This window comes from Oncorhynchus kisutch, linkage group LG25 (assembly GCF_002021735.2).
Source record: "Oncorhynchus kisutch isolate 150728-3 linkage group LG25, Okis_V2, whole genome shotgun sequence".
Lineage (NCBI taxonomy): Eukaryota > Metazoa > Chordata > Actinopteri > Salmoniformes > Salmonidae > Oncorhynchus > Oncorhynchus kisutch.
In genome coordinates this window covers 33,129,634-33,144,638 of record NC_034198.2, presented here as the reverse complement: position 1 = coordinate 33,144,638, position 15,005 = coordinate 33,129,634, and the positions used below count along the sequence as shown (strand labels likewise).

At 39.5% G+C, this 15,005-nt stretch overlaps 1 protein-coding gene across 1 annotated transcript in view; it reads right to left on the bottom strand.

The window, feature by feature from the left end:
* The window catches only part of bmp5 (bone morphogenetic protein 5), a 33,771-nt gene that overhangs the window by 12,933 nt on the left and 5,833 nt on the right, over positions 1-15,005 (bottom strand). The window contains exon 2 of the mRNA XM_020461016.2: positions 14,468-14,660. Coding sequence (XP_020316605.1) covers positions 14,468-14,660 — 193 coding nt within the window. The remainder of the gene's footprint in view (positions 1-14,467; positions 14,661-15,005) is intronic.

Genomic DNA, 15,005 nt, shown 5'->3' with positions numbered 1-15,005 from the left:
TACCTGTAAGGAGTGGGAAGATTTTCAGACCAAGAAATATGGGTTATCAATATTTAGGCCTATTTCTACGCAATGTAGTAAACTAATTAGGAAGTATATTTTCTTGGAAAGATAACTGCCCAGTGCTTCTCTGCCCATGCATAGGCTATAGCCTACTCTATTTAATTGAGACCTCAAGCGCACCTGATCTCGCAGGTACTGTATGGCTACTGAACTTGAAGCAGCAAGAATGGTGACAGCGACACTTGCTATTTTTTTTGCAGAGTCCTATAGGACATAGCCTACCTTTTAGGAGGACCATTTGCAGGCATTGATAAATAAATGGGTAATCAATGCTTATTGAAAAAGAAAAGGCGCAACCCTCACTCACCATAGTAGCCTAACCAATGTGCGTATTGTGCCTTTTTCTTTTCAGTGATGATTATATTTTTGGATTGCACTTCAACTCACGTTGGTGGAGCACCCTCCACTTCGTTCCATTACCAATATTTATTTACAGACACCGTGGTAAACTACAGTCTAATCATATTTAAGTTAACAGCCACGTGATTCTCTGCCCATGTATGCAGCTTAGTCTATTTCAATGAGACCACACATTCTAGATGCACTTGAACTCTCACGCCCAACTAGGAGAGGTAGGCTACTAAAGTTGAAGCACCATATTCTGAGTGTGTGTGTAATGCGGAAAAAGATGTGCTTTTAAACCTCTCTTGGGTAGGGGGCAGTATTTTGACATCCGGATGAAAAGCATGCCCAAAGTAAACTGCTTGTTACTCTGCCCCAGAAGCTAGGATATGCATATAAAAACACTCTAAAGTTTCTGAAACTGTTAAAATAATGTCTGTGAGTATAACAGAACTGATTTGGCAGGCGAAACCCCGATGACAAAAACAATTGAGGTCATAGGATTTTCCAATGGATTTCTATGGGATACCCTTATTATTAGGAACCTGGTTGCAGTTCCTATGGCTTCCACTAGATGTCAACAGTCTTTAGAAATTGTTCAATGTTTTTCTTTTGAGAAATTAAGAAGTAGTCCTATTCATTGTATGTGTCACTCCAGGTGGACTCGGCTGTTTTGGTGCGCGTGAACTGGAGCGCGCTTCACATTGTATTTATCCGGTATTAGAAACCGTTTATTCCGTCTTAAATTTGATTGATTATTTACGTTTTAGGCTACCTGAGGTTGGATTAGGAACGTTGTTTGAAATGTTTGGACCAAGTTTACAGGTAACTTATTAGATACTGCGTAGGCATGTTGGGTGAGTTGAAACCGGTGTATTTCTGAATCAAGCGCGCCAAATAAATTGACATTTTTGGGACATAAAGAAGGACATTATCGAACAAAAGGACAATTTGTGATGTTTCTGGGACATGATGTTTCTTGGAGTGCCAACAGAAGAAGATCTTCAAAGGTAAGGCATTAATTATATCGCTATTACTGACTTATGTGTCGCACATTCCTGGTTGAAAAAGTATTTTCATGTGTTTCTATGCGGGGCGCTGTCCTCAGATAATCGCATGGTGTGCTTTTGCCATAAAGCCTTTTTGAAATCTGACACAGCAGCTGGATTAACAAGAAGTTAAGCTTTTTTTAAATGTATAACACATATATTTTCAAGAATGTTAAATATTTGAATTTAGTATTTTTGAATTTCGCGCTCTGCAATTTCACCAGATGTGAAATTGGCCAACAAGAAGTTAATACAATACAATACAATACAATAGGCTAACGCATACAAAGCAGAAAGAGGACCGTTTCCAAATAATCTGTGGGACAAGAAAAATATTTTCATCCCAAAGTCATTTGTCTGACCGCCTGCAGCATGAAAAATGCAGACCGCACTGATCTCAGACTGATCTCTGTCAGGTCCTGTAGGCATCCCCCGGGAATGCAGCCCTCTAGTGCACAGACAGTACACAATATTGCTCATCATGTTTTAGCAGGATCAGATGGTGACATGGGTCAGGGAGACTAATCTACAGAGCTCAGGTGATTTTTGCCGTATATTAACAATATCAGTGAATGATACAAAGTTCCATCTTGAATTGATGGGTAGACCTACATTAGCCACAGCACAGCAACTTAAAGCTACAGTCTGAGATCTGGCAATGATGGTCATTTCAATTATTGAACCATTGATTATATTCTTGGATAACATCATGTATAAATATACACCAAGGTAATTCGTTGTCATGCCTCATCTTAGGAGGATCAGATGGTGACAGGGGTCTCAGCAGAGTCAGGCAGCCTGGGAAGACCAGTCTGTGACGGAGCTGAGGTGAAGTTTTGCAGATACAACACGTTATTCTCTCTGTGCAGCAAACACTGGACAAGCCCCATACGGTTTCCAAACTGTATAAAGGGTTGAAAGAGGCTTTGTCTGATGTCACAAAACATTCTGAAACAAAAATGTGAAGAAGACCCATGGGCAGGATTCACAAAACCTTCTTAAGAAGAAATTTATTCGTAACAGCCATTTTTTCCCCTTAACTTTAGACTTAGAAAAATTGCTATTCCTCAATAGAGTTATTGGAAATGTTCTTAAGGTTTTTCCTAAATGTCTTTCGAAGAAAAAGGTTGAAAAGAAATGGGATTCTTGAAAATAATGCTTTAGAATTTCTTCTTGGAAATGTACTTTAGAACAGCTTAAACCCTTGAGACGAATGGATACTTTTGTAACCATGAACATTTTCTTGCGCCACAGACGCAGTTGGCTAACGGATACAAATTAAACATGCATTATCTAGCTAGCTAGTAATTAACAACATATTACAATATTCTAGAAGTGTTAAATAGCTAGTGCAATTTGCAAAGAAGAACATGGCTAACTTAGCTAACGTTAACGTTGTTAGCTATGTTGGCTATAATGTCTTTACACGTTAGCTAGCTAACGTATCTCACTAATTTACCGGTTGCGAAGTCCGTCTACCACCATCTCTATGATGGACGACACCTTCTCCTCCAGCTGGTCCACATGAATGGTCTCTCAGCCTTCTTCTTCTTAGCAGCCGACTTGATGTCGGACCACTTCTTCTTTACGGCGTCACTGTCCCTTGCTATACCCCCGACGGCAGAGACAGACTCGGCCACTCTCGCCCATCCTTTCTTTTTGGTCTCTGCAGTGACCACACAGTTATCAAGTCTCACCAATAGCAACCTTTTCCTGGCTGCTATTTCCTCCACCATCACTTCAATCTCTTTTTTTGGTTATACATTTTTGATTTTGATATAGTTAGTCTGATGGCTATAATGTGTGAAAAATAACAAAATAACCAAATATGATCATCCCTGTCACATAGGCTTATTGACTGGTTTCAAGCACGTCACTAATGTCAAAGCCCTCAAATGAATTACTTAAAAATCATCCAATGCGATTTTCTGGATTTTTGAAATTACAGACCTCTACATGCTTTGTAAGTAGGAAAACCTGCAAAATCCGCAGTGAATCAAATACTTGTTCTCCCCACTGTATATACAAAACATTAAGATCACTTGCTCTTTCTGTGACATAGGTGACCAGGTGAATCCAGGTGAAAGCTATGATCCCTTATTGACATCACTTGTCAAAGTTAATTAGCTCTTCAGTAAGACCATTCTACTGCCAATGTTTGTCTATGGAGATTGCATGATTGTGTGCTCGAATTTATACACCTGTCAGCAACGGGTGTGGCTGAAATAGCCAAATCCATTCATTTGAAGGGGTTTCGATATGCTTTTGACAGAATTAGATTACTTCCCAAAAAATGTTTTTTTTTGTCTTTGGCAATAGCAGGTTGTAACTCAGCCTCTGAATATCAAAGAAACAAAACAATGATATCAATATGCATCTGAGTAACGTCTTTCCCGGGTATTTTACACTTTTTTTCTAGCATAAAGCATTGCAGACCAACGCGCTGTTATAGATCACTTAATATAATCGGATCAGTTTTATTTGAATCAAAATCTTAAGCTAACAAAGGGTATGCTTTTAGACATTTTCTTTAATAAAAGGTCAGCCTATGGGATACCCTCTCATACCCCCTCAATTCAAGTCTTGGTTTAAACTTAACAGCCCTTCACTGGCACGGAGGTAGGCTTTTTAAAGAGTACAATATGGGTGGAGGAATTTACCAACAAATCTATTGATATAGCAGCATATAGCCTAATTTTGTTTGTTTCTTATTTCTTAAATAGGAAGAAATAGGTTCAACACAAAGCCCTCTTGTTGTTAGTAAAGTCTAATTTAAATGAAGACGGTTGAAATTAATTATGCTTACTTGAATTTGCCTACTTTCAGCACCCTGAGCTGTCCATTTCTGATTGATTGTGGCGCGGCTGCTAATTCGAAGTTTAAGCACCACAATGTAAGTTACTCCAATCTGGCTTATTGTCAATAACTCTGATAAATACACTACTGTTCAAAAGTTTGGGGTCACTTAGAAATGTTTTTGAAAGAAAAGCACATTTCTTGTCCATTAAAATAACATCAAATTGATAAGAAATACAGAGTAGACTTTGTTAATGTTGTAGATGACTATTGTAGCTGGAAACGGCAGATTTGTTTTGGAATATCTACATAGGCGTATAGAGGCCCATTATCAGCAACCATCACTACTGTGTTCCAATGACACGTTGTGTTAGCTAATCCAAGTTTATAATTTTAAAAAACTAATTTATCATTAGAAAACCCTTTTGCAATTATGTTAGCACAGCTGAAAACTGTTGTGCTTATTAAAGAAGCAATGAAACTGGCCTCCTTTAGACTAGTTGAGTATCTGGAGCATCAGCATTTTTGGGTTCGATTACAGGCAAATGGCCAGAAACAAAGCACTTTCTTCTGAAACTCGTCAGTCTATTATTGTTCTGAGAAATGAAGGCTAATCCATGTGAGAAATTTCCAAGAAACTGATGATGTCGTACAACGCTGTGTACTACTCCCTTCCCAAAACAGCGCAAGCTGGCCCTAACCAGAATAGAAAGAGGAGTGGGAGGCTCTGATCTCAAAATGACAAGTACATTAGAGTGTCTAGCTGAGAATCAGACGCCTCATAAGTCCTCAACTGGCAGCTTCATTAAATAGTACCCGCAAAACATCAGTCTCAACGTCAACAGTGAAGAGGCGACTCCGGGATGCTGACCTAGGCAGAGGTGCAAAGAAAAAGCCATATCTCAGACTGGCCAATAAAAAAAAGATTAAGATGGGCAAAAGAACACAGCATCCTGGAATCGCCTCTTCACTGTTGACGGTGAGACTGGTATATTGCGGGTGCTATTTAATGAAGCTTCCAGTTGAGGACTTGTGAGGTATCTTCTTCTCAAACTAGACACTCTAATGTACTTGTCCTCTTGCTCAGTTGTGCACCCGGGCCTCCCACTCCTTTTTCTATTCTGGTTAGAGCCAGTTTGCTCTGTTCTGTGAAGGGAGTAGGACACAGCGTAACGTAGTCATTTACAACATTAACAATGTCTACACTGTATTTCTGTTCAATATGATGTTGTTTTAATGGATAAGAAATGTGATTTTCTTTCAAAAACAAGGACATTTCTAAGTGACCCCAAACTTCTGAACAGTAGTGTACATCATGGGCAGGAAACATACTGTTTTTTATAAAATCAACTATATTCACACTCTCCTTAAACTGATGAGAACATAGGCTATAGGCTAGTCCATGCGCAAGAAGTGCGTTTTTTGGCCTAGGCCTAATCCTTTCCCAAAAATCGGAAGAAGCCTTTGACTCTTCTTCTGAACTGCCACCTACACAGCACAGCCACTGGCCAGGCAGCACATAAACACGTTTTTGATCAGCAAGAGCAGAGCAGGCAGGGGCTCAGGGTTGGAATATCCATTGCGGTGTGTAATGCAGCCTAGTTAATTACACCGTCACAGCAGCTATTTTCGAAATGTAACTTTACTCTTTGATTCTCCGAGCGTGCACTTCGTAGACTACAGCCTATATGGAAAATCTGATATAGACCACAGTAAATAGCCTATAGGCGCAATTGATATTGCACGCCCAGCGGAGAATCATAGATGAGGGGTGGCATCGGGCACACATCGATATATAACCTAATAAGCAACTAATTGTAAAAAAGTGTTTTTTAACCAAATACAAATTACTCTGACTAGATTAAAAAAAGACTAAACCTTCTCATGTCTAGACTTAAAAAAGACTAAACCCTCCTCTGACTATATTTAAAAAAGATTAAACCCTCCTCTGACTATATTTAAAAAAGACTAAACCCTCCCCTTGACTGAAATTTAAAAAGCATGGCCCTCTCCATTTTCCTCCAGGTAACCATTCTGTAACTTTCGATTCATGCCTAATGACTCTTTGGCCAGATTAGAGACAATCTGTTTTCACAACCGCACATTGTATGGACAGGCAGGATATTAATCAACCAGTCACATACTCAAGGTCATCATTTCCAAGTAGTGAAAAAAACATTAAAGTTACAAATGTGTCTTTGTTCTACCACACATTTCAAGTCCTATGTGTCTGAGCTGTTGAGCAGTTTAGAGCCATCTTTATGAGTGCTTCTTGGGGGAGGAGCAGAGAAAGGAGGTGCTGAACTGTGAAACTCTGAATAAGTTTTATCCAGCAGAAAAATAACAGTTAGGACCTAAGAAGCTAAATGTGTGGTGTGTGATGGCTCCAGACCTGGGTGAGCTATAAAGGTGACCGTGATGACTGGGGCCCAGGGCTTCAGATGGGAGAGTTTATTGACTAGGACCTCCAGAAAAGCCCAAGAGGGCCATATCTCCCCTTCAATCACCCGTACACATATTTGGCCAGTGAATGTGGGCCCTGCTTTAAGTAGACCCCTGTGTGTTCAGCTATGTCACTGCTTCCCACTTCCAGAACAGCTTTAAGAGAAGCAGGTAGGCATAAGGGTTACCATGGGAACCCCCTAGGCAGCTCCTATTGGGCCAATATGGCTTCAACTGAACGGGAATGTAACAAGTCGCCTGATAGTTAACACATAGAGCAGGAGGACTGATAACTGATGGATTTCAAGTGGTGAACTTGCTAATGGAAAAGCTTTATCCAAAAACTATATTTGTGAGCCCCTGGTGTGGTGAGAATGAGACAGAACAGGGTTTGAGATACAATGATGAGGTTCACAAACTGTATCTAGTCAGTCAGCTGAAAGGAGAGCAATGTAGAACACTTTTAGACCAGGCAAAGATCAACTGTAGAATTCAGACATAACATTGACATATTTACTTAACATGCAAATGTATGTTTGTTCTAAAGTTTCAGTAACTTATTAAAACCTATTTTTCATGTCCAAATACACATAAAGTCAAAATGTATGTTTGGTCTTAATGAATTAAAAGAAAAACCTGATTGGGCCAGAATGTTTGCGTAACCATGTCCATTAAGCTGTGTTTACACAAGCAGTCCAATCAGATCTTTTGCCAATAATTGGTCATTTGAACAATCAGATCTTTAGCCCATATTTGGTAATTTTAACAATCAGATCTTTAGCCCATATTTGGTCATTTTAACAATCAGATATTTTGCCCATAATTGGGTAAAAGATCAGAATTGGGCTGCCTGTGTCAACCCAGCCTTATTGCCTCCTTTGTTGTTTGCTTCATCTTCATTGGATTGTTTCATGACTCACCACACTGTGTAGGCTACTGATTGCATTTACCACAGCTAAAACTCTCTTTCCATGGAAGACGTATCATATAAATACCACAATGGATGTTTCTAGTCAATAAAATAAAGATCCTCCATTTGGAATCAAAGTTAAGATAAAACAAAAGTATAGCTCCTAATGATAATATATTTGTGACAAGCTTCATTTCGTGGCAATTCTTATTACTTTGTGCCACTTAATGCTCTGCAATATCCATCTATTGCCTAAATGTTTGTATCAGGTCATGATTTGATATTTCAAAGGAGACAAATAAAATGTTTGAAGATACTCAAAACAATCTGATTAATCAAGGAAAATACCCTCTAAACTTTAGAGATGGGCTAGTGTAAACATTTATTTTCTGTCTGATTGCCTGCCACAAGTTTTTCACAGTATCGTGCAGGTGTTAAAGGGACATTTGAAAGCCTCCCTTGGAGTTGATTGATTGACTGATTAAGTGCACAAGATTGGATATTGCTAGAGGTTCCAAGTGTGGCTTCCGATTTAAGGCCAATTTATGCTTGATCTCCAAATGCGGTTGGAGGTTCCGTATGGACGGTGTGACACAATTGTGGAGCCGCTGGAGGCATGCAGAGGCCATTGAGGTCCGTACCGCATTGCCGTGCACCTCCCAAATTTTGCAACAATGATGATGGCTCTGTATTGCTCCGTATAGCTCCGCATTGACATGATTGGTTAAAGAATGGTAGGGGCGGGAGGTCCTGTGTCAACACAAACTCACTTCGTTAACAACTTCCTTCACAACAACTCTGCTTCATAAAGCACAATACGTATGAATGCCCTGACTTCTGCAGAAGCTGCATCACAGTAAACGCTGTAAAGCCACTGCAGACTTTAGATTGACCATGCATAGCCTTTTAGGGAGAGCCGCTCATAGATGTTATGCTCTACAGATGTAGAATATGTTGCAAGGAAAGCTCAGGCTTGAATGCCTCGTGCACTTTAGGGAATGTACAGCATTAGTGGGGGATGCCCTAACGGAAGATTGTGTTTGTTTTTCATGATTATGTCTTGTAATTTAGTATTTGTATTGTGTTTTGTATTGATGTGTGTGTTTGTATTGTGCAGGGCTCATTTGTAAAAGAGACTTGGTCTCAATATGACACCCTGTTAAAATAAAGGTGAAGAAAAAGTATAAAATGTGATTGATTGGATTTATTGATTAATTAATTAGTTAATTAATTAATGCATTTATTCATTCATCCATTCATTTGAAAATACATTTACGTCCATATCACTGAGGTATTACATCTCACATATGATAAAGTAATGTTTTCCATTCTCAAACTGTCCAATTTAAAAACCCAAATCAGCAACCATTTTGGATCTCTAACTGGCAAAAAGACCAGGGCAGAACAAGGCAAACTGGTTTGTAAACTCACATGGCTGCATCTTTTATGTACAGTGATTCAGGATGCCTATAAACAGTAATAGGGGACATTTGAGATGGCTGTTTCCTCTCAGTTAAACAGAATAAAATGTGCTTTCACTTCCCTTTGTATAGGCGTTTGATTGAGGAATCTACCACTCTAAACCATAGAATGATCAATTACATGCAATAGCAAATTCAGTTCATAACATAGTTTGATTTAGACCAAATGTACAGTGACCGTCTAAAGAGGTATAAAACTGGATGTCAAGGATACTCTACTGTGCATAGTACTGTTTTAGAAAAAAAAGATTGTGGAACTTATTCCAAAGGTGGCATTCAATATAATCTGTTTCTGTGGAGGGACTTTTAAATGCCCATGACTGAATGTATATTCCATTTCACAAGAATTTACAAGGTAATGATATACTTCATATAAAAACATTTTTATAGGATGGATGATTTACAGAGTCAAATTGAAAAGCAGCTGGTCATGATTTGATATTTCGAAGGAGACAAATTACCTTCTTGAAGCTACAAGCTGATTAATCAAGAAAAAATACCCTCTAAACTTCAACGATGTACTTATATAAACAGGATGTCCTTTATTTTATGCCTGATTGCCTGACACAAGTGTTTCACAGAACCGTGCAGGTTTTAAAGGGCCATTTAAAAGCCTCCCTTGGAGTAAGCTGTCACAAGCATGTCCCCAAACCTGGATGCTCAGCTTTAGATAAGGATCTAAAGATATCCACGCCCAAAATTCCAAACTTTCAAATGCATTCACATCAAATCAAATCAAATGTTGTTTTTCACATGCGTCGAATACAACAGGTGTAAACGTTACTGTGAAATGCTGACTTGCAAGCCCTTAACCAACAATGCCATTTTAAGAAAATAGAGTTAAGAAAATTTGAAAATATGCAGATGTGTTCTTGCCTACCCTTACCCCCGGGAGACGACTCATCAGGAAGTCCAGGATCCAATTGCAGAGGGAGATGTTTAGTACCAGGGTTCTTAGCTTAGTGATGAGCTTCGTGGGCACTATGGTGTTGAACGCTGAGCTGCAGTCAATGAACAGCATTCTGACATACTGTAGGTGTTCCTTTTGTCCAGGTGGAAAAGGGCAGTGTTGTGTGCGATTGAGATTGTGTCATCTGTGGATCTGTTGGGTTGGTATGTGATTTGGAGTGGGTCTAGGGTTTCTGGGATGATGGTGTTGATGTGAGCCATGGCTAGCCTTTCAAAGCCCTTCATAGCTTCCGTCCTGAGTGCTACAGGGAGGTAGTCATTTAGGCAGGTTACCTTCGCTTCCTTGAGCACAGGGACAATGGTGGTCTGCTTGAAACATGTAGGTATTACAGATCCGGTCAGGGAGAAGTTGAAAATGTCAGTGAAGACACTTGCCAGTTGGTCAGCATATGCTCTGAGACAAGTCCTGGTAATCCGTCTGGCCCTGCGGTCTTGTGAATGTTGAACTGTTTAAAGGTATTGGTCACATCGGCTACGGAGAGCATGATCACTGATCACAGTGTCTGGAATAGCTGGTGCTCTCATACATGCTTCAGTGTTGCTTGCCTCGAACAGACCATAAAAGGGATTTAGACCGTTTGATAGGCTCGCGTCACTGGGCAGCTCGAGGCTGTTTTTCGCTTTGTAGTCCGTAATAGTTTGCAAGCCCTGCCACATCCGATGAGCGTCAGAGCCGGTGTACTAGGATTCCATCTTAGTCCTGTATTGACACTTTGCCTGTTTGATGGTTCATCTGAGGGCTGTCATGACGTTGGCATGTGGGTAAGGTTTATGACCCCCCCATAAATACCTTTCTCCCTTCCCTCTCTCTTGACTCTACAGAGGGACTCTTGAATAGCCTTTGAACAGAGATTCTGGGAACATCAGAAGGTGGGGGGAAATGAACCATATTTTGGTAATCCAACCAGTTGAACATATGCGTTGGTACTTAATGAATATGATGTCAGTTCAGTTGTCATCTGAGACATTCTCATCAATGATATGATGACATAAACGGTACAGTGGAAAGTCTACACATTATAGTTATCAGATTCACATGGAATTGTGTGCAATTTAAATGTTTGAATATGAAATTATTTGGGAGGGGATGAAATGTGATTTTATATTCTAAAATGTGAGAATTGGGTTTTCATGAATGAATTAGGCCCGACTCAGTGGCCCGCCCACGTGAAGAGACACTGGTTATAAACTATGAAACACGCCCTCCTCTCCCTTCCTATATAAAACCTTGACGACAATATAACTTTCTGTTCCGGGTACATTAGGATGACATTCCAATGTCAGAAGGGTTCAGATAATAACTACAGAACGAAGCCAACCTCAGTGTGAGCTTTGGTTGCGAATGGTATGAACTTTGAACTCTTATTCACTACAGAAGTGATACCTCCTAGCTGTTGAGTTAGCAACAGCAGCTGCAAACGTGGGCTAGGAAAGAACAGACAGAGTATCCCGTCTACCACACAACAACGTTATTACAATGTACCCAATTTACCACCAGAGACATTCTTCAAAGGACAAAGGACTCTGTTGGGCAACACGGCCTTCTATCTACCACCAGCCTACCGAAGTGCAGCTCAGAGTAAATATGTATTGCATTTTCCTTTTCCAAATGGGCGGTAATTTAGAATGCATAAGATACTGTATTTCCGAGACATCACTTCTCCCTTTTTCTTCAGTCTTTCCGCTCTTTCACTCAAACCCAACCCCCTTTTCTTTGGATAACCAGCTGTCATATCTGTTCTGTCCTGCTAGGTACGCTTTCCTTTATGGCATAATTTGTAATCAAGGTATGATTCATTCTGTGTATATGTAATTCTGTGTGATTAGTTAGGTATTTAGTAAATAAATAATTAAACCCAATTTTGTATTGCTGATTCAACTTGTTAGCCAGGGTGTTTGTGAAGATAACCAAGAATTTACAACTTTCATATGAGACTGAAATAAGCTGACGGTATTGATATTGACTGCTATTGATGTAAAATATTACTAGGTCTTTAAGAATTTATTCGGAATATAACTGCTCTATAAATATTATTTTGTGGTGCTATGACTTTCTAGTTAATTACATTTACATGATTAGCTCAATCAAGTAATATTAATTACAGAGAAAGGATTTTTATAGAATAGCATGTCATATCACTTAATCCGGCATAGCCAAAGACACGACAGGGCATAGCAGGATTTCTTATAAGATAAGTCTCCCGCTCCTTCAAAACGGCAGCTCTAGCCTTTAGCTCGGTGCTAATGTTGCCAGTTATCCATGGCTTCTGGTTGGGATATGAACGTTCTGTGACTGTGGGGATGATGTCGTCGATACACTTATTGATGAAACCGATTACTGAGGTGGTATACTCCTCAATGCCATTGGATGAATCCCAGAACATATTCCAGTCTGTGCAAGCAAAACAGTCCTGTTGCGTAGCTTCTGCATCATCTGACCGATTCCATATTGGTCGAGTCACTGGTACTTGTATAATTATTGTCAAATTTGCCAAATGGAGGTTGAGGGAGTACGTGTACGTGTCTCTTTGTGTGGAGTAAAGGTGGTCTAGAGTTTTTTTCTCCCTCTGGTTGCATATGACATGCTGGTAGAAATGAGGTACAACAGATTTAAGTTTGTCTGTATTAAAGTCCGCAAACACTAGGAGCACTGCTTCTGGATGAGCATTTTCTTGTTTTCTTATGGCCTTATACATCTTGTTGAGTACAGTCTTTGTGCGAGCGTCGGTTTGTGGTGGTAAATAGACGGCTATGAAAAATATAGATGAAAACTCTCTTGGTAGATAGTGTTGTCTACAGCTTATCATGAGGTACTCTACCTCAGACAAGCAATACCCAGAGACTACCTTAATATTAGACATTGCACACTAGCTGTTATTGACAAGTAGACACACACCCCTGCCCGTCATTTTACCGCACATAGCTGTTCTGTCCTGCCGATGCATGGAAAACCCAGTCAACTGTATATTATCTGTGTCGTCGTTCAGCCACGACTCGGTGAAACCTAAGATATTACAGTTTTTAATGTCTAAGTTTATTCTCCAGTGATTGCACGTTGGCTAATATAACAGATGGTAGAGGGGGCTTACACACTCATTGACAAATTCTTACAAGGCACCCTAATCTGTGCCCCTTATATTTCCGTCTTTTCTTCATAAGAATGACGGGATTTGGGATCCGCCATAAGAGATGGTAGCATCAACATTATGTACAAAATTGTTACAAACAATGCGGAAAAAAACACAAAATAGCACAATTGGTTAGGACCCCGTAAAACGGCAGCCATCCCCGTCAGCACCATTATCAGTTTCAAAGCTGATTCAAAACTAATTTAAGCTGTGTTCAATTTCATAAAATGTTAGGTTCACTCTAAGACCATTGCGTGACTGGTAGATTGGTTGATTGGTAGATTGGTAGATTGATTGACTGGTTGATTGGTAGATTGGTAGATTAGTAGATTGGAAGATTGTTTAATTGGTTGTTTGGTGGATTGGAAGTTTGGTGGGTTGATTGATTGATTGATCGGTTGGTTGATTGGTAAATTGGAAGACTGAAATATTGACTGATCTGTTTGGAAGATTAGTTGATCGATAGATTGGATGATTGGTTGATTGATAGATTGATTGATTGGAAGATTGCTTAATTGGTAGATTAAACGATTGGTTTGTTGATTTATTGGTTGATTGGTAGGTTGATTGAATTATTAATTGAATGTTTAATTGATTGGATTTATCAATGCATTCATTTGAACATACATTTACAGCCATGTCACTTAGATATTACATCAGACATGTGATAAAGACAGTTCTTCCATTCTCAAAATATCCAATATAAAACCCAAATCAGCAACCATTTTGGTTCTCTAACTGGCAAAAAGGCCAAGGCAGAACAAGGCAAACTGGTTTGTAAACTCACATGGCTGCATCTTTCATGTACAGTGATTCAGGATGCCTATAAACAGTTATAGGGGACATTTGAGATGGCTGTTTCCTCTCAGTTAAACAGAATAAGATGTGCTTTCACTTCCCTTCGTATAGGCGTTTGATTGAGGAATCCACCACTCTAAACCATAGAATGATCAATTACATGCAGTAGCAAATTCAGTTCATAACATAGTTTGATTTAGACCAAATGTACAGTGACCGTCTAAAGAGGTATAAAACTGGATGTCAAGGATACTCTACTGTGCATAGTACTGTTTTAGAAAAAAAAAGATTGTGGAACTTATGAATCATAAATATACAGTTCATCCTATTCCAAAGGTAGCAGTCAATATAATCTGTTTCTGTTTCTGGACTTTTAAATGTCCATAACTGAATTTATATACCATTTCAGAGAATTGAAAAGGTAATGATATACCTCATATTTAATTGGGATGATTTGGGGTGTTAAAATGAAGAGCAGCTGGAGCTTACTTGTTTTGATATTCCTTGATGACCTGGTGGATGGTGACCTTCAGGGTAATGTTCTCATAGCGAGGAGGACTGCCATCTTTGTAGATCCGAAACTCAGCAGCAGTCACCGCCTCCCCCTCTGGGATCTGAGTCAAGTCAAAACGGAACTCCTTGTAGTGTCTTCGCTGATGGGAGAAATCTTTGTCTTTCTCCACTGAAAAAGAAGACAGTATGGTCCATGAGGACTAAATAGAGGACTCGCATAACTCCATAACATGCTGAGAGGAAATGTATAAACCTTATTCAGATCAGTGATTATTATTACCGATATCTTCCTCCCTGATACACAATAGATCCAAAATGTGTTGCAAAGCGACAGAATGTGGTGTGACAGCAGTAACCTACCTAACTGAAAAAAATGTAATTTATCAAAACTTTTCACATTCCAAAAGCCAATCCAAACATTTTGACTCCCAACAAAAGCACTCTCCAGTCCATTCAATCAGTCAACTGAGTACAAGTAGAAGTTTCCAGACAGGCCCTCCACTGTGTGCCGCAC